The sequence below is a fragment of the Tympanuchus pallidicinctus genome, unplaced genomic scaffold, assembly GCF_026119805.1.
Source record: "Tympanuchus pallidicinctus isolate F22 unplaced genomic scaffold, pur_lepc_1.0 scaffold4, whole genome shotgun sequence".
Classification (NCBI taxonomy): domain Eukaryota; kingdom Metazoa; phylum Chordata; class Aves; order Galliformes; family Phasianidae; genus Tympanuchus; species Tympanuchus pallidicinctus.
The window spans coordinates 45307443-45332605 of record NW_026294758.1 but is presented as its reverse complement, the minus strand read 5'-3'; the positions used below and the strand labels follow the sequence as shown (position 1 = coordinate 45332605).

The 25163-nt window shown below is 33.6% G+C and overlaps 1 protein-coding gene across 17 annotated transcripts in view; it reads right to left on the bottom strand.

The window, feature by feature from the left end:
- Positions 1-25163, bottom strand: part of PTPRD (protein tyrosine phosphatase receptor type D) — a 1183295-nt gene that overhangs the window by 202901 nt on the left and 955231 nt on the right. For all 17 annotated transcript variants that reach the window (XM_052700439.1, XM_052700447.1, XM_052700441.1 and 14 more), the window contains one exon: positions 2007-2152. In XM_052700439.1, the coding sequence (XP_052556399.1) occupies positions 2007-2152 (146 nt within the window). The remainder of the gene's footprint in view (positions 1-2006; positions 2153-25163) is intronic.

Genomic DNA, 25163 nt, shown 5'->3' with positions numbered 1-25163 from the left:
CACTTGTAGGAATATAGACAATGCTGGGTATAACATACAGTGCTGGACATGCAATGGCCACTCCAAGGTAATTTCAAGAAACAACAAGAAAAACAAACCAATAAACAAAAAAGAGCACCAACACCAACAATAACAACAGCAAACCACCATCAACAAAAGATCTAACAAGGTCTGTAAGAATGTATTCTGTAACTTAATGTTCTCTTATCCTGAAGTCCATCAGCAGTCTCCCATCATTCCCTTAGCTTTACCATCATATGTTAGTTGAAATTGCTGCAGGCTATTCTTGCACCCTAGTTATAGGCTGCACTTCACCGTTTGAGCTCCCAAGTGACAAAAGCTTGACAATTTCTGAACAAGATAGAACTAGTTTGCTTAACTATGCATTCAGCCCACAGATTGGAAGGAAATTTATAAAAAATGCAACAGAAACCATGTATCAGTTAAAGGACTAAGTAATAGGACTAAATAAACAACTTACATATTTAGTTTTTCAAACTGCAATATTTATAGAAGATACAGCCATTTTCATATAAGAAAAAATGAAATACACATTTTTACTCTAATTAATTCCTTTAAATTAATTTGAATTCTATTGTTTTTATCTCCTTGTCCTGCAGACACAACTATGCCATTTATTGGTGAGTAACGCAGAATTCCAAACACTGGAAAGGTCTTCCCTATAATTAAATAATAGTAGTAATCTATATAATCTAAGCTGATTTTAAATTTGTCAATAAAATATGTTAGTACTACCATCAGGACAACAGTACTTATAAATACAAGTTAATTACATTTCTTTTTTTTACAAAGCAATACATATTTCACCATACTCTATATATACACAAACAAAACAATTTACGTATATGCTTGTGTCTAAGTTACACACAAATATTCTATCAGGTCTCCACTTTTGCTGAGAGTAAGAGAAAAAAAGTACAGATTTGGGAAATATTATTATGCACTTTGCTCAAGTAATACCTCCTATTTATTTCCATGGAAACTACAATATATGCAATGAGCATAACAATTCTCAGTTACAAAGCACTATTTTTCAATACAGTCATTATCTATAGCGATATAGGCTTCCTCAAAACTATTTAAAATGAACACAGAAGACTTCAATGTTCATTCAAGTTTTGTATCTGCATCTTCTATCGTTCACTCAAAAATTATGCGTCACAACAGTTTTATAAAACACCTAGGCATTCTGAATGCAAAGTATATGCTTTTTAACAGTGAAAATAGTGAAGAGGCACAGGGGAAATTATATACTATTAGCCCCATTTTAGTGTCCATTATATATGACTTAACTCATTTTCTGAACTTTTTCTTCATGTTAAAGGTCAATCAATACTTTATATTAATTGTTCCTGACACTAAAAGAGGGAATGTTATTTGCTGTTTTATTTCCCCAAAGAAACTATATCCTTTGAAAAGATTATTTTTACTATTTCCTTTAATTGAATGTTGTGGAAAGAGAGGAAACAGCTTTCTCTATAGCCTCTCCCAAGGTTATTGTTAAGAAAAGAATCAAAAGCAAACAAATTTTATATTTCCTCTAAAGCAGCAGGAACTGTAATGTCCCTTTCATCTTTATCTGCAGTGGTGGTAAGCAATTATGGCAGCAGAGGCTGCATCAGGCTAGGTCTGCTTGGTGTACACTATCACAGAAGGAGGTGGTTTGCTCTCTGTGGACAATAATCATGGCACAAATAATTTTCCTTATCTCCTTTACAGAAAAGTTAGCCACCTGAACAGAAGTATGCCAAGGCTCACCAGATAAATTATGTTGGTTTATAAAGCAGCAGTGATAATTTCACCTTTAACAGTGCTTATGTGTAACCAGTTTGAAAAATGGAACATTCACAAGTCTGCTCTCATTAAGTTATTCCCAGTGATCATAGCTATTTTGTTTAATCTATGAAAATAGAGCACACATATTGGGATTAGAAGTGAGGTTGGAACTTAAGTTTTTCAGAGGAACAGAACAATGGACCTAATACCTCAAATCTCTGATTGCTGACTTTCTTTCCCTTCTTGTTCCAGACAATTTTAGGTCTCGGGTCTCCTGTGGCTTGACAGATGAATGAAGCGACACCTCCAGAAACCCCTGTCTGGTCAACAGGTGTTCTTGTAAACTTTGGTGGTGCTAAAACAAACAAACAAACAAACAAACAAAATTAATCTAAGTAGCAATCATGAAAAAAAAAAAAAAAAACAAAAACAACACATCAAGATTTCAAAATGAATAGAATAAAATATCTTCTTTCTTCAGTGACAGTATTCATCTGCAAGAAAAAGTAATAAGAAATAACTAAAAGGTCAGGGAAGTACTTACAGATTTTACTATTAAATCTGATGCCATCAGAGTAGCAAGACCATACATTATATTTTATCACAGTTATAAATAAAAAATCTATTTGCCTTCTGTTGCAAAATGAGCTCATCTATCAACTTAAATTATACCATGATTCATTACTTGATGATATGATCACAGGATGTCATGAAAGCTGGATTTCCACCTTTAAGCCATTAAAATCAGTGACATTTCAGAGAAAGTCTGTGAAAATATTTTAAGTTTGAAGAGGTATGGGTAAATACCTATGTATTAAAAGCTTATGCAGAAGGGACTATAACAGAAGTGAGATTTATGCTTGTGCACAGTTTTATGTAAAACTCCAGTTCATTCCCACAATATTTTACTCTGTCACAAAGAAGTGAAAAAAATACAACTATTGCAAGAACAAGAAAAGAGAGAGAACTGGAGAAGTCATTTAAAAAGTAAATAAGGATATTTTCATCAATTATTCTCTTGCCTCCTTTTTCTTGTAGAGCATAATAAATTTATCAGATTGTTTAAGAAACAACACTTTCAAACTTGGACTAGTGCAGGACAAGATTTCTGAGAAATCAATGTAAAAGTCTGAGAGTCTAAGCACAGTACAGAGATGTTAAAGAGTTCTTTCATATATTTACTTAATTCTCTTTTGTAATTGAGTAGTCTTTCGAGTACAGTTGGAGATGCTGATTCGCATTACATGGAGTACAGAGGGTCAATAAAATCATTACAAAAAAAAAAAAGAAAAGCAGATCTTTGATCTATGGTCTGTGTTCAGCTGTAAGCTATTATATGTAGTGGCTCTGCAACAACTAATTTTGCTCTCATCTTCAATTTTTGCTACATTTTTATTCTCAGCCTCTGGTTGTCTTCATCATTCCACCTTAGTACTGACATTTATGTACAAATATTGTACTTCTTTTTTATTCCAATTTGTTGCACTACATTTCTAATGTCTATCTGCCTATTCTTCTGAGGTGGCTTTCCCGAAGGCAGTATTTCTTGTCAACATCTTTATTTAAATGATAGAATCTTAGAAGACTGCATGTATGAATGTATGCGTCCAAGTAACACTTATATGAATCCTGAAATCATTTTAAATTTTAAAGAAAATATGATGTAGACTTTCTTATAAAACAGAATGTATTGCTACATTGCTACGCTTAATATGGGAACATGAAAAATGTCTCAAGTTTATTAAATTAATTGAGTCTATTTTAACCAACCTGTAGCATTCAACATACCATTAAAAAAGATAATAATAATAATAAAATAAAATTAAATTAAAAAAACAGTAAAAATATTTTGTTCATGAATGCGTTTTTTTCTTTAACAGAATGTTCAGGCAAAATGGTTATTGTTATATTTTCAACTTCGCAGAAAGTTCTAGCCTCCTTAAACTATTTGCTGTGCTGATTTTGTCTCATATTCATCAGTAATAAATACGGTATCTGAAGACAAGTGCAACAGCAAGACTGGACACAGCAAAACAGTGTGCCACTGCTGCTGTGGGGAACTTACAAAAGTGTATTTTTGATGGAAAAAAATCTCCAAATGCACAACATAAGAAGAACAGAGTTAGAGCAGCAAAACTGAAAATCCTTTCCTATGTGTCCAGGCTTTATGCCTGGACCACAGTAAAGACAGAAATGTATTCTGATGAGGAGCATCTGGATTTCACCAAAACTGCTAGCTTTGTATCCTTTTCTGCACATGCATTTACTAAGCTCTCTGATACATAAAGAGACATGACTGATTCAGATATGCTGATACTCTGTGGCACAAATTATGATTGTGTGCCATCATGTGAAAACTGATGCACATCATTCTATTTTATTCTTTCTGACATTTTGTGAATTCACTCTTGAACTGCAAACCAATGAAAGAAAAAACGTTGTCTGGGGAAGTTCACCAGCACACAGAAACTATGTATTATAGCTCACAGGAAGATTTTCAGTTCTAAATAAATGCTTCACTAATATATGCAGAGACTGGCAAACTCATAAATTCAGCATCAATAAAGTAACTTCCATCCAGACAAGATTTATTTTGAAAAATTTGCCAGTTTTGCTATGCATTATCAGGGTCAAGGACGATTACCAGCTCAACAACCATGTCATGCATTCATTTCTGCAACATTTTATTTATTATCCTGAGAACAGGGGAATTCCAGATAATTAAACAACAAAGAAAACAGAAACAATAGAAAAAATAGAAATAAACAACAAGCATGCCTAACCACATTAAACTAGATTTGCAAAATACACAAATAAAAATGCATTCTACTACTAGTTTTGTGTCACTGTCAATCACCATGATATTTATGGTTTGCATGCTTTTGCTTTCATGCAATATACCATATTAATGGTAATAATACTTTTTTAAAAAATGGAGAAATAGAATCTTTTTCTTCCTTATCAGACATTCAGAGACAAATTCTTTATAAGTGCAACTGAAGCAAGTGAAACAGAGTTTGTACTAATTTATACTGTAACAGAATTTGCCTTTCCCATTTCTGTTGAACAGAAAATAAACATAACTCCACATTGAAAACTATGCAAACTGCAATGCTATTTATCTAACAGTATACCCCAAAATATACTTTTTCTACAAAACTTCACTGATATTAGAAATATAACCAGTTTTCTGAATCAATCTATGATTCGGGGAAAAAAAATTGATGCAGGACTAAAACTGTCATGTCTCTTATTAAAGAATGCTTACATATTTCTGCAGAGCTAGTGAAGTTGCAGAAATAGGGCTGAATTGCTAACATGTCTTTGTATTTGTCTAGGTATTTGAAGAATAATAGTGTGCTTCCAGTCCTAGGTCAATTTTTGCTGGACCATGTGTGAACTAACAACACTTCCTTTGAAGTAGGACAGGGAAAAGACAAACATATATATATATATATAATATATATAATATATATATGTATATAATGATGTAATTCCCTATTTGTAGATATTTTTCAAGAGAAACTATTTTTTAAGGTTGTTTTGTTAAGAATACAATTATATGTAGAAAGATAATACTGGTTTTATGTTTAACAGGTTTTATGAGAACAAACTCATTTGTGGTCAAAAGAAGTTATGCCTTTGATGACAGTAGCCAGCTAGCCATGGAGAAAGACAAGCACATGCAATTCACTTTTTCATTATTTAACCTTTGTGTTCATGTAGAAACTGACTATCATCAGTGTACAAGTGTACAAGTGTGTGAAATCATGCCCAGGAAATTAAAAAAAAAAAAAAAAAAGAAAAATTGTATTTGTTGCCTTCGTCTTTATAAAGGTTGTTAATTAAAGTTTGACACAAATTATCTGCACAATTAGTGCTGTCACTTTCTTGACATTGATTCTGACCTAAGCTGCTAAGCACTCTGATAGCAAATACAATTACACTGTGAGCACATATATGCTTATTAAAGTAAGGGTAATTTTGATTGAGAACTGACAACTATTTTCAATGTCCCATAAGAATACCAGCACAAAGTCCAACAGATACTCTCTCCAGAACTGATTTATAAATCAAAGTCACAATCTATTTGGGAATCTTCCAGTACAATTAAATCTGCTAAGAAATCAGAAGTAGTAGGTTACTATCAATTGTGTGACTGCCATTCAGCATTACTGAAACTCTATCTGGTCACAATTAAATAAAGCTGTAAGTAAAACAATGCTAGTAAAATTATGTTAGCAGTAGCATAACTAAAGTAAAATTCAGTTGAAATTAGCTGCTCATATTTATATTCTTACTCAGGCTTTCTTCTGGGCATCATCAAAACTGGAACAATGTTGGCTATCAAAACAATACTGTTTCTTATTTTAGCCTGTTCATCTGTCTGTTCCTTCCCAGATATTTGGGTCGATACTGAACACTGATACTTTGATGCAGAAGTGTACAGTAGAAGACTTCTGTAATTAGGGATTACCACAAAAGCTTTGCAACCGAAGACTTGACGGTGCCCATGCACTGCTGATGCTATCCACTTTTTAATCAGAAGTTCATAAGACAACTATTGAACAGTTACATATTATGACCTAGCATATGAGGGAAAATTGCCGGATCAACTTTAATTTGGGATTTAACTTACTAAAGGAGTTGAAAGCCAAATAAATTTGGCTGCTGCTTCACAAGCAGTCAAGCTATCCCATCAGACAACATAGGAACTTTTGAAATTGAAGTTGTTCTCAACCACTGAGAAAGAATGCGCTATCTTCTTCTGTATTGCATCTCCAGAAAATATGTTACTAATAAGACACTTAAATAACTGATCTGGATTAGAACTTATTCATACCTTCCCTGAACATGAGATTTCTCTTTATTCTGTGCTATTTCCTTTTTAGCAAGTTTCAGTACAATACCAAAGTACTAAATGGAATTAGCTATTCATTCATACTTTTTTAGGTATGGAATTGTCTGATAATTTAAATTAAAATGCCATATACTAGGCATTGTTCATTAAGGACATATTATATTTTTCCTTTACATTCAAATAAATAAATAAATAGATAGACAGACAGATAGATAGATAGATAGATAGATATTTTTAAATTACAAGTTCAGTCCACTCTCTATAACTACTGAAAACTTGTCTGGAGGTGAGACATTTTTATGGAGATATATCCTCTAGTTTAATAGATGAATATGTACATTAGACTTCCTGGTCTTTAACAGTAAAGAGAGTCAAAGTGAGAGTCAGCAGCACAGGCATACAGAGCTCAGCATGTGGGATTTCAGCAGACAAGATACATAGTGAATGCAGATGTTAACACTGTTTTATTTCTGCACTTTCTGTATGAAAGGTCCAAGTGTACTGCAATGCAACTTACAATTATTTTTTTTCATATTCATGAAATATAATTCATGAAATTTGAATAAAAATTTTCAAGGATTATGGTTCATCATTTTCTTTGCTGTACTTCATGATATGAAAGCTGTGTAAGTAGAAAACCTTCAAGGGAAAAAAAATCAAGATAAGATGCTTCATTCATATCTCGTATTTACATGTAAATTACCATAAACTCATTTTTCAGAAGTATCCTGAAACATTATAGTAACTTTTTGTCCGTAAAGAGGTTTTTTTTTTTTTTTTTTTTTAGTTTATTATTATTATTTTTTTTAATGCAATCAAAGGCAGAAATAGTGCAATCACAACATTTCCCAAGGAATCTTTTCATCTGACACTCAGAAAGGCAGGCTGATCACAAAATAAACAATACGGTGTGGCAGGTGTCCAGACAGTTTGGAGCAGTGTACTCATACCATCACAAGAATCACTGCCATATGTTATAGATCTCTTATGTGTTACTGGTCTCGTGGCATCAAGTTTCAGTGGGATATATCACTGGCTCTAAGTCATTCCTTGTTAGAAATTCCAAACTCATTCTTCCCATGCCATACTAGACATGAATAAGAATCTTTTGCTGAAAACAAAGGAAAGAAATATATAAAAAGAGAGAGGAAAAAAAAAAAAAAAGGAACTCAAAATATTCTTTATATATCCCACGTGCCACTTGGCAACATTCACAGTCATTGTGTCCATCTGGCTTACCAGAAATCATTATGCATTTTACGTTAACAGGCCAAAATAACCGACAAGTACTCTTCAACATCTTTATCAATGATGAATTACACGATTGAGTGCACTTGCTGCAAGTTTGCTGATGACACCGATTGGAGTGGTGCAGTTGATAGAGTAGAAGGAAGGGATATCATCCAGAGGGAACTAAATAAGCTCAAATGTTAGGCCCTTGCGAACCTAATGAGTTCAACAAAACAAAGTGCAAGATTTTGAACTTGACTTGAGGTAATCCCAGATATTTGTACAAACTGGGAGAAGAACATCTAGAGAACAGACTTATTAAGAAGGACTTAGCGGTCTTAGCAGTTGAAAAATTTAACATGGGCAAGCAATGTGAGCTTGCAGATCAGAAGACCATGGTATCCTTGGTTTCATCAGTAGAGGGATGGCCAGCACATCAAGGGAGGTGATTGTCAGCCCTTGAGAGGCCCTAGCTGGAGTACTGCGTCCATGTCTGGGTCCCCAAACACAGGAAAGCTGTGAAGCTTTTGGAGAGGGTTCAGAGGAGGACCACAGAAAAGATCCAAGAGCTAAAGCACGTCTCCAGCAAAGAGGAGGGACTCTCTGAAAGAACTGGGCTTGTTCAGCCTGGAAAAATGAAGGCTGTATGGAGACCTCACAGTGGCCTTCCAATATTTAAAAAGAGTTTATAAGAATGATGGAAATCAACTTTTTACGTGGGGAAAAGGGGGGTTGGTTTTAAACTAAAGGAAGGGACATTTAGATTAGATGTCAGGGGTAAGTTTTTTACTGAGAGAGTGGTGAGGTGCTGGAACAGGTTGCCCAGCAAGTTTGTGGATTCCCCATTCCTGGAGGTGTTTAAGGCCAGGTTACATTGGGCCCTGGGCAGTCTGCTCTAGTACTTCATCTAGCAACTGACAACCCTCCTTGAGGTACGGACAATGGAACTTGATGATCTTTGAGATCCCATCCAATCCAAGCCATTCTATGATTCTATGATCAAAAATAATTTAAGTTTTCTAATGTTAACTTTACTGTGAGCTAACATTAAAGATATGTGCAACATTTAACAGGAAACTTTGTGCACCATTTGATTCTTTAAAAGTATTGTCAAAGCGTATTCATTTACAACATTTACAACTGCTAATTTACTCATCAATCATAATCTGTGAAATTTATTAGACTGTTCATTATTATAACCAATTATTTGCTTTAATTCTAGCATGCATTTAAAGTCCACCTGCAAATTGGATATGTAAGAAAGTTAATTGGCTTTTTACTTCTTTAAGGACAAGTGAGAACTTACATTCACGAAATCTGGATCAAGGAATCCCAAAGTTACTTCATGGTGTGTTTCTAAAATCTCTTGGCTGTCAGTCATAATCTGCTGAGTGTTCCTATTTTTCTTAATAAACATTCTAAAACTGCATGATCCTCACATTCTTCCACATGAATTGCAAAAGTATAATCTTCATGTGCCATCATATTTTGAGCAGCTGAATACTTTGGTTCCTCTAAAAGTAACGTCTCCTGTTTTATTATGTTGGCTTGTGACATCATGGTATCAGAATTTTATTTTTGGTAGTTTGGCAGTAGAAGCTGAACACTGCTGCCAACATTCCATTCATTACTTTTGGTTCCCACAAAAAGATGACAGCAGAGGGGTGGTCTGACAAAATGGTGTCTGATGTTGAAGCAGGCAAGAAGAAAAGTTGTGTAATTTAATTCCTCTATGTGAAATAAATGTCACCCAGTGACATTTCTTGACCCTTGCTGAATGCTTACGAAGACCAAATGGTGGAGTGAAGCCGTAGGTGATGCACTTTAGCAATGGTGACAGCAACAGTGGGTCACCTCCACTGATGCAGCTTGTTACAAGTCTGTCATGCAGGCTCTTGTTCATCACTGGTGAAAATATATAGCTACTGATGGTGACTGCATTAAGAACTACTGTTTTGTAGCTGAGACTTTGCTCTCTAAAATAGTATTACTGTGCTATTTGTGTGCTCTGTATTTTCCATGGAAACAAAAAGGAGACATTACTTTCAGAGCAAATATCAATCTGTGAATTAAAATTACCAGATTTTCATCCTTGAACTATTCAATGGAATCCAGATAAGCCAACTAATTCCGGCTGACGATTTTGGTCCTTTTGGTTTACGATGATTTCTTGTGACAGAAACACAGGTTTTTGAAAATCCTGAAAATCACTTTACAGGCTCCACAACTTATATACTCAGACCTTAAGACAACACTACTAAAAACTTTGCAATTGATTTAAAATGTTTATCTCATAATCTTCTTTCTGCTACTTGTATTCTTCTAGAAACAATGACACTAGAAGAGAAAATTAGGTCAGAAAGGTCTGGGGTTTGTGGGCTTTATTTTTGTTGTTGTTGTTTTAATTTACTGATTATTTCCCCAGTTCTCATTTAGCCAGAACATGCCCACTACAAATTTAGCAAATAGCTCAAAAAAAAGATTATTATTTCCTGATTTCTCAAGGAAAATTAAATTCAAAACTATCATTATGTTTTCAAATTTTCTGCAATGGAGAGCATCAGTTTACTAGGTTTTATTCTTGCCTAAAATATGAAATCTGTTCACATAATTGCAAGTAAGACTTTATAAGTAGACGAGGTAGGTTACATTTTCCAAAAGGTCTAATGTTAAAATAGCGCATTCCTAATTTGTACCTTTAGGCTGTGTAGAACTTGGTACCAGTTCATTTCATTGTGGATTATGCATGCTTTTCTAGAGACAGACATTATCTGAGCCCTAGGGACATGGTAGGAATGCAAACCAGCGCAGACAGCAGCTGACATTTATTTGCCAGCTAACATCATCCACCCCACACCTCATTCCCATTCTCATCTATAGTTTATAAAAACCAGGATAAATCAGACGTTCCCAAATACGAAGAGCATATGTGAATATGTGAATAATCTGTGAAAAAGTGTTTAATGAGTACTATAGACTTATTTACTCTCTAAGTAGGACCAAGCTGAAGAGTTGATTTATATGTGTTTTCTATTAAGAATGTTGTAGGCAATAATTTAAGTCAGTCTCATGACAAATTACTGAGACACTTGCTGTAGAACTGAAACTTGGCAATAATTATTGCCTTGGCAGAGTGCTGTCATGCTCAGTGAGAAGGGAAGCCAGGGCTGATGGACCATCCAGGCCAATCTCCTCTGCAAACATGTGGGCTCCCACTAGAGCTCTCAACATTCAGCCCTGAGTGCTGTGCAGAGTTTTCAATGCCAGTGACAATATGTATGTTATCTTTACTACAAGCTTATTTTAAGTATCACTACACAAAATGGATCAATTTTACAAATTTGTGTCTGTTTCTTATTTGGCCAAGTATATCTCCATTTGTTCCAGTGGAAACATTCTTGTTCATGCTAGTTTATTAAAAAAGAATTATGCAGCCAGCTTCTAATACTTGCTTAACTGAAAGCATGAAAGCATGAATACTTGCTTAACTGAAGCACTGAAAGACGAAGACATAACATTAAGAATCCATGATACAGTAAATTCATAGAAGGGCAAGAACTCTCTTCTTTTCTCTGACATGCCTATAGGAAATCCAAACAATAAAAACTAAAAATTTAACATAAGTGTGCATATGTCTTTAAGCTAACTATCAGCATGTGTTCAAATGTTCCATATAAAACAAAATAATGACAAGCTTGCACGTATTGCTAAATATTTCTTATTTACATTACATGTGAAATCCGGGTGGGGCTTAATCTGCCTGAGTTAAAAGTGAAAATTGCTAGTTAATCCAGTCGTAAGCCTTCTTCTAGAAGCAAATAAAAAGCATAAAGCCTCTTGAATATAAAAGGTTAGTGACGTACACCACTTCTTCCCTCTGGAACATTACATAACCCTGTCATATTCACTAATTTAATGAAAGGAAATTCCACTTCAAAGCTCTCTACTGCTTCTTTTTCAAATTTTAATGTCTGCAGACTGCATATGAATTATTTGGTGACTGAGAGCTGACACTCCTTTTCAATATGCAAGGTAGAAGCAGTAGATCTTAAAAAGCCAAGGAAGCCTATCTCCTTGAAGAGGAGTTTCTCCCTAGTGGAAAAATGGAATAAGGAATTATGTATTTGTAAATACTAATTTCAGTCACTGAGAATATCTGGGAAACCGTTACTCCGTTACTGCTGTTTCATTCCTCACTAAAACTAGGAAGAATAAAAATGTTTAAACAAAGCAAAAGACATACTTGGTCATTTGTGCACAAGTCAGATTGATGGTTAGTGACAGTAAAAGTAAAATCTGTCTTATGATAAGACTGACTCAAAGAGAAAAGGAACCATCAAGCTCTACATATTGTGGTTAAATATTAATGCTCAACAAGGAACCCTCATAACCCTCATAAGCAAATTCCTATAGCTCCTGCTCAAGCACAAGAGAAATTACTAAAATTTTCCTTAAGAAACAGGCCATGTAGCTTACTTTTATCTATGTATCACCTTTTTTTTTTTTTTTTTTTTTTTTCCAACATAAATTGGGTATAAAATTATAAATTGGGTATAAAATTATAAATTGGGTATAAAATATGTAATATTATAGGGTATCAAATACCCCAACTGGTCTGTACAACAAAAAGGAAAAAACACTCTTTTACAATCTACTTCTATGCTTTGTGAAGATGATCAAAGATCCTATACTTTTGTATAGCATGTCCATACAGATGAAAGGCCTTAAAGTTACTCATTTTTTGTAAAATCATCCTTATTCAGAACAGTGTAAGGCAACAGAAAAAAAAAAAAAACACACATATCAGGTAAAAAAGTTTATGAGGAAGAGTATGATAAGAAACTCTTAAGTCATTCAATTTTTTAATTCTAATTTCCAAATAAGAAGATCTTTTTTCTCCAGTGTTCAGACAATACAAGCAAACTTAGCTTAGGGACCAAGTCCTTGGCTAAATAACAGTTCCCAGCAGACTCTATAATAGGTGAGATTGAAGAGTATGCTGAATCCAATCCTTGGGTGCCTGAGTGAGACATTTAAAATCATGAAACCTGCTTCAATCTTAGTAACTGATCTTCAGATTAGTGACAAGACAATTCATATCATCTGTATCTGAACCATTTTGAATACAGCCATCTTCTATCTGGGTGATAAATATATTGCTTTATATCTCATTATTTTCTTGGTTAAACTACTAACTGCAGAATGGTAGAATGCTGTTTGTATTAAATGCTTGTATAATAAAATCTTAAGCCCCATATGAACATATACATTAACAACCATAGTTCCTTTAAAGCTATACATATGAAATTAGTACATTCAGCTCTGCTCATTCAAGATTACAATTTTAAGCAGGCAGTTTGGAGAAGTAAATGGTTTTAGATGTCTTTCTGCTTCCAAAATTGCATGAGAAGGCATCATGTGACTTAAGCATAATTTATTGAGTTAAAGTGGTTAATAAAAAAACTATAAAATTATTTTTCTATAATAAAAAAATTATATGCTAGTTAGTACAGCTCATACATCTTTCTTATCATGTTACTTAGCTAGAACCCCAGCCCAGAAAATGAAAAACAACTCCTTATTAGCTATAAAATGATATTTACCGTTTGCCTACAAAAACTGATCTTATGAAACATTAATTAGGTAACTACTCAAATAGAGAGAGTATGTATATGTAAATTCCTCTTACCAGCAATATTGTGAGAGCCATGCAACTCAGCCCAGCTGCAAAGAGCTTCAGTTGTACTAAAAGATGTGTTAGCATGGCTTGTAAGATGATATATTACTGATGCAAAAGCACCAGTTCATAAACTAGGTCAGAAAAATATTTATAGCTACTACAAAAGATTGTGTTAGTAAAGGTCTCAGTGGATAAGCCCAGTTCCTTGCCTAGAAGTCAAGTAGAACACATCAGCACAGTGAACATAATGCAAGTAGCCTTCTCTGAGATATGGTTATACAGATAGAAATACAAAGATTAAATGTATTTACACCAGTAGTACTTTTGATTATGTGTTTTCAGTACTGCACGAGGTTCCTACAGATCCTATAAGACCTATAGATCCTACAAGCTACCTTTTTTTTTTTTCTTTTTTTTTCTGTCCAGTACTGCCTGTAGCTAAGATATGAATACTACTCTTCAGGTGCAGTTTTATAATTATAAACGGCCTCAGCTGTATGAATTTCTGCTCATATGAGCTATTTTAATCCAACTCCTCTCCAGTAAGGCTTTGCTAGGAGAAATTTGAAGTCAGAATGTCAGAACTAAACCCTTTATAAATGTTTGCACAACTAAGTTATAACTGCTTCAAAATTCAATGAAATAGAAGAAGCATGATTCTATAATGCAAAACGAGGAAAAAGAGAAGGAAAGCGTAACTAAAAGAAACATATCACCAGCACAAGTCTATATCTGTTTTAATTGTGATATAGGACAAATGCTTGTAAAATCACAGAATCATAGGGGTTGAAAAGGACCTCTAGAGACCATCAAGTCTGACAATACTGTTAATGCAGGTTCCATAAAAGAGGCTGCATAGGAAAGCATCCAGGCTGGTTTCGAATATCTTCAGAGAAGAAAATTCCACAACCTTTTTTCTTTCAGTTCTCTGTCACCCTCAAAGTCAAGAAGTTTTTCCTCAAGTTAGCATGGAATTCCTTGTGTTCCAGAAGCTCTTTCAAAAACAGTTTGCCAGGCTGATGCAAGCCATCTAACAGGATCAGTATGTATCAGTATCCACTCAGTTCTGTCTGAGTGGAAGATGATTTTCAGGAGCCAGAAGTTGAATGCTATTACAGAATATTGTGAAGGATGCAGAAGACATGCTAGAAGACTCATTTCAAAATAAGTAAATAAATAATTAGAATTAAAATGAGATGCTATAATGATATATAATTGATACATTCATTGAAAAGGTGATTACCTCTTCTCTCTTATCTTGCACAATGAGTTTAGTCAACATATTGAACTACAAAGTGAACAAAGTGAACAACAAAGTGAACTACAGCTCTGGGTACAGCTGATCAGATATCAGCCCATTGCCTCATCACTGAACTATTAAGTACTAAATAAAATGTTCTTCCACAAAGTATTAAGATAACTGAAGAGTAAAATTATTTGATTTCTTATGTGTCGCTGTTGCATTGTAGTTACTTTACAAAGAATACTGCATGGGAAATGGTTGTAATATAAAATTCAGTGATTTAAAATACACCGAAGAAGATTATGCTGATAGACAGTGCTACATCGTTTGTGTTTCATCTATATATTTAATTCTTTTCTCTTTAGCAAAGAATGTATTTACATCTTTTTTTTTTTTTTTTTTTTTTTGACATATCAACAAATCCTAACAAAAATTTAAAAATTATAAATAAAATCAAATTGGATCTAGTTAAGTTCAGACCTGCATGTCCAAGACAGTTAATGGAAGCAACACAAAGGTCAACAAAGTTAATTTACCAGGACTTTGTGTCACATCTTATCTGAAGAGTGATTATATTTGTGCAGCAAATGATCCCTTCCACCTTGGGAGTCATACCTGTACCACTGAAATATCCATGAGGTCTTGTGGAAGTTACCCAAAATGTCCATCCATCTGTTGATCTAGTGGAAAACGTCCCTGCTGTGGCAGGGGAATTGGAACTAGATGATCTCTGATCCATCGTCCAAACTATACCAGTCTCTATATGTATATGGAAAGGTGATTTTAAAAGGGCCTGAAGCATCAGTTTTCAAGTTAATGACTTCACATTAAATACTTATAATACTTTCTGTGATTTCATCCAATCTACCAATTTTAATGCATACTTAATATTTTAGAAAAATACAGAATGCAAACTTGCAGGACACAGTGAAGCCCCTTTTTTTTTTTTTTTTTTTTTTTTTTAAGCACGAAACAGCATGATTTCCTTTTGCCATGACTTAAAAATTTACGTTCTGTAAGCTAGATCATAGACAGAAAGAACAATTCATTCCCAGTTTTAAAAAGTATGAGTTACTGAAAGTTATCACTATCAAAGATTATACTTCTCTTCTGTCTTTCTGGGGGGGGTTCCAATCAGTATTCTTCCTGATAATTACAAAAATAAAAAGTAGTATCAGTTCTAGTTATGAGTCCTTTCCAAGTTCATATCTTAATTGTAAGAAGATCACTGAAGTTTGATCCCAAGAGAGGAAACTGGAAGCCAAAAGATGTGAAAGTAACAGTTGGCTACTGGACAGAAGAGAGTGCTGAGAGCCAAAACTCTGTAATTCTAATCCTGTCTCTGCTAATTGCCTGTTGTTTAGCTTCAGGCAAATTACTTAACCTTCTTGTCTCAATTTCCTTACTTCTAGGATAATGGTACTTACATATGTCACAAAACACTGGGAGGGGTGTTATCAAGGTAGCTGTTACTATATTGACAAAATTTGAGTAGAGATTTGTTTTCATGCACTGAATATGAAAATTGTTAAAGCTCTGTCTACTCGTAACAAGAAAGATGTTTCTAGGAGGGCAAAGAAAAGGTAAACAAATAGATCAAAAAAGCCACTTGGATCTTAAAAGTGTCAGAAAACTGGTGGCTATTTGGCAAAGACATTAGCCTTTGAAAACTGCAGTGCTTTGCTTATCAGTCCTGCAGAATGTTGGTTTAATTAACTCTCTTTTCTCTATGGAAATCAGCTTACATTGCATAAGTACTGAATAAGAGTTGCTCATTTTGACACCAGCAGGTATGAACTGAAAGCTGTTGTCTGCTATGAAACTGTAGAAAATTATTTCTACAAAAAATATTGCCTTTCATCAAAATTAAAATTCAAAGCTGTATAATTTTGTGTGTTTCCATTCAAAAATCAATGTCTTTTTCCAGGCATGTAAATTTAATGGACATTTAAAATATTCACTTATAGAAGTATTTCAATTTGTAGTGATATGTTTATATTTACACGTTTAGAAATTAGAAATGTATAAATCTTTATTTTAGGCACTGAACTTTAGCAACATTTGAAACTGTACTTTAAAACACCTGAAGAACTCCTGAAGTGAACTGAGAATCCTGGGGCTATCTACAAACTTAGATATCAGATATCGGAATCACAACGGTGCATTCTAAATGTAGAAAAAAATGTAGAAAAATGTAGAAAATATCCAATCATTGCAATGCATTGTCAAAGCTAAAATCTGGTCAAAATAATCAATTATGGCAAATGTTTGCAAGAACTGAAAAAATACTGTATTATTGCAAAAGTTAGTGCTTTTTTTCTCTTTTTTTTTTCTTTCATATGTGCAAGTCAACTAAAAATGCACTTCCCACAACTATTGATGCTAATTTACGAAATGTAAAGCTACTGCAGGTGGAGAAGAATATAACAGACCAAGAAGAAAACATGTGGCAGTCGAGGAGACATGGCCAACATCTTTTCATCGGTCTGTGAGGACACGGCAAGGGGAAATGGCCGTAAGTTCCCATGGAGCATAGGAAGTTCCACACCAATATGCAAAGAAACTTCTTCACAGAAGGGTGACAGAGCACTGGAACAGGCTGCTCAGGAGGTTGTGGACTCTCCTCTGGAAATATTCAAGACCCACCTGGATGCCTGCATATGCAACCTGCTGTAGGGAGCCTGCTTTGCAGGGGGTTGGACTCAGTGATATCTGGAGTTCCCTTACAGCTCCTACAGCTCTGTGATTATGGTTCTGTGATAAAAGTTGGCCTCAATTTTCCAAAAATAACAGCATTTGGGCTGGGGAAAGACAGGAATAAAAACCTAACTGAAAACCCATGCCCATTTCATGAAAAACATTGCTGAAATTGAAAAGAGAAAAAGAAGCTGATTTGTCTAACAGTTATGTAGAATAACTCAAACTAAGATAGGCCATTAGCTCTATCAGATACTTGTTTACACATTAGTTTATTAATATATATATATATATTATTTGAAAAGTTTGACTCTACCATGGAAAAAAGTTGCTTGTTTTTCAGGGCTGGAAAGTTATAATTGTCTCTGAGCTCTTTAACATGCAATGTACTGTATAAACCAGTATTAGAATTTTATGAATGAACTGCTGAATTGTTAAGAAAGGAATAAATTATTCTGTTTATTTTTCCTTCATTGAATGCTTTTAAAAACAAAGCTTCTATAAGCTAAATAATTTTATAAACCAATGTCCAAATGTGGCAAATCCAACTGGAAAAAAAAGTTAATTATATTTAGGAGTAAATATTAAAAAGATATGTTTTTATGCATTTATTTCTAGGACAAGATCTTTTCCTCATAACTCAAGCTTTCAAAAATACAAATTCTCAAGAAAAACAAAGTTTTTGAAGGTGTTTACCTTTTTTTTTTTTGATTCAGTATTCTTAACAGTGCTCTTTAATGTAATGAGAATGTAATGCAATATGACAGCAAAGCAAAATAAGCATAAAAAGTTATTAGGTGCACTGACAAAAATTAGCAAAGTAAACCCTTTTTTAATCCCTTTAATACTACTGAGGAAACATACTGATACATTCAATGTTTATTTTATTTCCATGCTTCCTTTTACTGCATAGCCTTTAGTATAGTATGGTCACATGTACATATTGACCTTCTGCAATAGGCTGTAGCCCAATATCAGCAAATATGTCTTTTGCTGTGCTTACTCAATCAAATCTATCTTGGTATACAAGAATACATACATTGAGTACAGCTAAAAGTTCCTAACCTTTCCAATAAAGGAACATGTATTGGCCAGGAAACACAACTTTTAACATTCCACTTGGTATTAGAAACATTGTAAACATTATAAACTAATTAAATTTGTTTGCTATTTATTTTGATTTTCGTATTTGTCATACTGGACTCTTTATGGCTTCACTACAAGACCTTTGCTTACTGTATCAAACTACAAATAGAGGTCTGTATCCAGTTACATCTATGAATGATGAAATAGATACAGTTTGGAATCCATTCTTACATTATTTTATACTCGTTTTGCTTTGTTCCAAAAGTAATGTCTCTTATTTATTTACTTTTTTTTTTTTTTCCTGTGGAAACTACAACAACTCTTTTTGGTGGAGGCAGTTATCAGCTACAAAAGATAGCCACCACCAATAACTATGCATTTTCACCAGTGATGAACAAAAGCCTGCATGCCACGCCCATATAAACTTGCACCACCAGAAATAAACAGAACAAGACTGAGGAAATCTAATTTTAAACAGAAATGCTTCCCTTTCTATCATTAAGGACCACTGTTATTTTAATGAAATTATAATGCTTTGTAAATTTGCTTCCAAATTACCAGCTATTTAAAAAAATTAAAATGCTTGAGTACATGATTTCGCAAACAAAAAGCAAAGAAAACAATATTTTTCGCTTCTGAGTGTACAGTGCTAACCCATTTACTTGCACGTATATAACACAGATAAAAAAATTCAACACTGCCAACAGGGTCAAAAGAACCCCTCTCCTCTGAGTTTACCCATACAGTGGTCACTTCTGTAACTCGTTATATAAGGAAGTGCCAGTCAGTGTCACTTAAGTCAGCACAGCCATCTGTTGGCCACAGAATTTGCCAGGTGCCAATGTACAATGATCTTGTATAATTAAAAAGAGGGATTGCCATGAGCCATCAGGCTGCCCAGCCTGCCAAGTTGTTAGGATAGCCAGAGCACATCTACACAAGTCACACTTACCAGTAGCAATTTCAGAAGTGATAAAAATATTGATGTACTAAACTTTTCACTTTCCCTGCAATTGCTCAACGAGGGGCAAAAAAAAAAAAATCATTCTGTTCTATACAGAGTTACATTTACTGAACTCCTCTGGTTCTGGAATCCATTACAGATTATATTTTTTACCTTGCCACTGTCAAAATGAACTTTTGCATATATACACAAATCTTTCCATGTTGGTAATCTCTAAGTTCAAATCTCCTGTATGCCCTGAATGTCAAATTTATTTCACAATCCATCAGCATATTTTTTCTTTATACCATGTGGAACTGAATTTTTTATCTGATCCTTATCTTGAGACTGCTCTGTTCTCCTAAATCTGAGAATGTAAGTACTTTCTGATGGAAGCTTATTTCTTAAGCTTTCTGATCATGTTCCAGTGATGTTTCAACCAATAACTCAATTTCTTTCTTGTCTAGCTTACAAGTGATTCCTCTGCACCAAAGCAGTTCAATGATGAAGGCATTGCATTGTTAAAAAGTGGGATGGCTATGACCAAGTATTTTAATTGTCAAACATTACGAGTAAAACAAATATTGGATTTCACACTGAGGAGCCAATGCCTATTGTCTGAATGACTGTTATTTGAAAACATTAATGGTTTTTCTCACATATTCTTTTACTGTGACCTTACAGGACTGTCTAAATTAACCTCTTTTCTAAGTGAAATGAAAAAGCAATGAAAGTTGTGGAAGTGTGCACAGTTTCATGTGAATGAACAATGAAGAACAGATAATAAACTCATGAAGTTATTTCTAGTGCGTAGATACTTCTAAGAGCCACTTTCCCTTTCCCAAATTATGCAAAAATATATTGATATAAAAATTCTCAGATTAGTGGAAGAAATGCAGCTCTGGAATTTCAAGCAGATGACTGCACCTCGTATGGATTAGTCTTTTTATTCTTAACTGCATTTCTAAAACTGAAACTGTTAGCTTCTTACAACACAGTGAGCCCTCGTCAAAGAGAAGAATTTTGCTGTAGATCTCAACAGATGAAATCCTAGTTACTCTGAAGTCAATGGCATTCCTAAATGCAGCCAGCATTAACCCTTCTTACTAGAATTTCTAGTAAATGACTCCAGTCTCTGTACTCTCACTGCTTTTTCAGAACGTATAAAGCTTTCTAAGTTTCCATAAATACGTTCACAAACTGAAGGCTGAATAAGATATGTTATAATAAACATAATCATATATTTACATCTATATTGCTTTTGCTAGCAGACATGTTGAAAGATACATCTATTTGAACTGCAGTATTGCTAAAAATTTGACTAGAGATGCAAATACATTTCTGATTTTTTTTGTATTAGGTAATCTCTGGATACTCTGGATACTGAGATTTTCAAATCTTTGAAAATCAATTTTATTGAAATCAATTTTATTCTCTTCTCTTTGAAAATCATTGGTATCATTAGCTGATGCTACATGTCATACAGAAGTTTTATACATTTAATATATCTATAATTATTAAAATATTTGCACTCTCTTGGAGGTGTTTCCTTAAATAAGCTTTCTGGTTTCTTCACTTTTAAGCACATCAGCAATTTCAGTGACAATATTCAGCAATTTCAATGACAATATTAAAATTCAGAGAAATTGAAGACTTTGCCTATTATTTTCAGATTCAGTTTGAGCTTTGAGCTGCATACATTTACAGCGCTGAAGTAAGTATTAATAATATCACTTGCACTGATAACAGAAGTTTGCAAGTTACTGCATTATGCGCTAGTATGGAAAATTAGTCCTGATTACAGGGAAGTTGAATGAATAGCTATAATCTGCTACCTTTCATACCTTTACTACAGCAACGTTACCATAAGATCTAGCTGTAATCAAGTCTTACTACATACCATTACCAAACAAAACAAAACAAAACAAAACAAAAAAAGAGACAGAGAGAGAGAGAGAGGAAAAAAACCAGAATCCAACAGGCGGTGAGTCTGGGTGATAGGTACACTACACTACACAGAAGGTGGTTAAGGAGTAGGAGTTCTGACACAGTTTTGCCTAGATTTCCCTTAGATGGAAACAGACCTATATTTCACATGAATTGCTATATTTTGTGGTTAAATAAAGGCTTTCACATAAAAAAGCTTTAAAAACTAGTTTGTTGTAAAATTCGCTTTGGTAGAATTTAAAATAATTGATTTCCAAAAATTCAAGCCTAGGTACTGCTCTTGCTCAACAGCTATCAATAAATGTTTATTTTACTCCAGAGGTTCACGCATTTCAACAAGTAAAGATATGTATCATTTCCCCAAATTTTATTACTTAATTTTATTAATAATTTAATCATTCTTAATCACTCTTTGTAATTAATTTCTAAATATATGCAATGAAATAATTGTCCGAAGTAAAAATTTCACATCAGCATTTTGTGTGTGTGTGTTCAACATTCTTGGATGGCAAAACACAGGAGAGAGGGAAGAGCTCTTTTTCAGAAATGAAAGGAAACGTATCATTCTGTTTTTATAAATGTAAGTCTGGTCCTACAGTATAAAACATTTACACCAAAGTGGAAAGTTTCACTGTCTATAGTGAAAATATTCCCTGTGAAATCATATCAAATACATGTTCATGTGTTATATAGGAAACCTCCACTTCTATAGAACATTATACTTTTTACCACTTTACCTTATCTTTCTACTTCCAAATACTCATAGATGTCCAGGCTATTTTAGTAGTGGAAATTAATTTTCATGTTTTTTCACCCATATTATCAATTTCTTTATAATTGAAAACTTGGATTTTCTTCACAGCAATTCTGCCAGAAATAATAATAATAAAAAAAATCAATTGAAATAAGGCTGCTTAAAGTCTAAGCAACAATGAAGATAAAACATTGTACAAAGATTTTTTTAACAGTTTTTTTTTCTTTTAGGTTACTAGGTTCAAACAAATAAGTTAATGCAATTTTGTCACTGCCTCTCAGTAGGCTTGTTATTATATTTGTGAAACTTAATTACATGATGAGATTATGCTTATTAGTTTGACAGTATTTATTACAGTAAAATATATATATATTATATATCACTTCAAAGCGCTCCCTTAAAATACAGTGTATTAAGTACATATATGAAGGATTACTTTCTAAATCTCTTTTAGCTCAAGAATGCATACTAACGCATTTAAAGCTGTTAGCATTTAAAATAATTAATTATACGTAAGTAAAATAGTAATAAATAATAATATTTTTTTAAAAAAAAACAAGGTTTAATTCAAAGTAAAGTTGTTTGGAGTCTTCTATTTTCATATTACTTAGTACAAAAGATAAAACATAATATAAACTTAGATATAAATATTTTCATCTTAAAAACACATAGGTACCACAAGTATGAGAATGGTAAATTTTCAAGGCTTTCATGAATGTATTTAGTTCTGCTGACCGTTATGTATGTTACTAAATCACCATTAATTACTCACATTTAATTTCATTTTAGCTCATGCTGAAAATTCCTTATGTCCACATAATCAATTTCCATACAATGTTTTTTGTATACTGTTATGAAAGAGAACATTCACAAGGTATGTTTTTGATCATAGAAAATTAAAAATGGAAGATGACTAAGATGTCTCAAAAGCCTTACATTCATGTGTGTACATAAAAGAGGTTGCAAGCACCAGAAAGGGTCCAATTATTAACTCAAGTAGCTGATGAAATGTTTGTTATTTTTAGATAATTAGAGTAAACGAATGCTCAAACTCAAAAAAAATTAAAAAAAAATAAAAACTTAAAAGCATCACTGCAGTCAGGAAACAAGGTTCTAGGAGAACACTTGTAACCCTGTAGTATTCAGATGCACTAAAGGAGCATATAGGGAATAAGGACCACAAGTACATTAGAATTAACACCTTTTCTGTTCATGAGTCGCTCTTATTGTCCTTCTGTCATAGAATCCCAGCCACCAAATGAAAACAAATTACCCTTTTAGGTAAGTAATATTTCTCAGACTACAGCATATTACTTCAGTCCTCCAATCTACTAGAAGACCTGTAAACTCTAAAATTTTAGAACATTTTACAGCACTGCCTTAAACTATGTTACTTTTTCGGTTCTGAGGGCTGAATTCCATCCTTACACTCAGATAGATTTTTCACTGCTATTTAACAACATCATGATTCTGGAACTGCTTAATATAAATGGTTATGCATTTGCTGAAATTAAATAGATCTGATATTGAGATGATATTCTTCTAGAAATAATCAAGCTATTTCATCAAATGTAGAACTCTCTCCACTGTGTCCCTGCAGGGGAACCTAAGAAAAATCTATAGTTGGCTAAAATTATTCTTCTGAAAGACTTTGCGACTGCAGTAAATCTCAAATTCAACACAAATAAAAACATAGAGTTAGATACTTCTCCAAAGCAGACGTATTTGAAGATCTACTATTACATACTCTCATACATTTGAAATAAAAATTACTGTGGTAGGAATATCTCTTTTGTCCTCACTTACTAGCCCAAAAAACTACCCCCCAAAAAATATGGTAATGAAGTAGAAAATAATGATTATGGTTTTTATCTCATAACAGAAAGGTAAGAAGGAAATGCTGCAGAAAATTTCATTGTTCATTCACTGTTTCTTTTTAGGAGATCACTTTTTGCAATTTTCACATATTTATTAGAATTATTCAGTATTTCTGGAACACTTAGTGCCTAACTTAAACAGATTCCAATTTTGATATATCCAATGAAAGCAGAAAATAATTTTCCTCCAAGAATGTTTACTGCCTTAATCTTTCCTCTTACTATGTTCATAGTAAAACAGCTGAATAAGTGATACTGATGTGAGAACTGGAAAATAGCAATGAGTTTCAGTCAGCATGAATGGCATTAAAATCAAGCTTAACAATACTCTGACTTTTGCTGAAATTTTAAGAAAGCTAAGGAGAACTGAATGGAAGGTTACAAAGCATCTGTATGGATAAGTGTGGAAAACTAATTTTCTTCATTTCAAACAGCATGCAACAACGATTTATGTATCCTTGAAAAAGAGCATCCAGAGTGAAGAAGCCTAAGAAATCACAGAAATCACTAGCTGTGCTCCAAGTCTGGAGTCAAGAGAGACATCATATGAGAATCTTCAACACTAAATCTTGTGAAGGAAGAGCTGACTTACAGGTGTTACAATGAAGGAAATAATACTGAGAGGTAACCAGTGCTCTAAATTAAGTAAATAAATACATAAAGTTCATTCCAGATCAGTAAATCAGTGAGAACATAAAATACATAAGTGATTTTAATTTGAGGTTTTAATTACAACTACTCTTTTATCTACCACTGTACCCACTCCTTGTGAAAGGGATTTAGCATCTTGTTTGAGTTCAGGAAATGACATCTAAGCCAATTCATAAAACATCCAAAATGGTCAATCTGTTAGAACAGAATCATAGAATGGTTTGATTTGTAAAGGAGTTTTAAGATCATCTAATTTCAATCTCCCTGCTATAGGCAGGGAAACCTCCCTTTAGAACCGGATGGTCAAAGCCCCATCCAGCCTGGCCTTGAATGCTTCCAGGGAGGGGGCATCCACAACCTCTCTAGGCAACATGTTCCAGTGTCTCACCATCCTCAC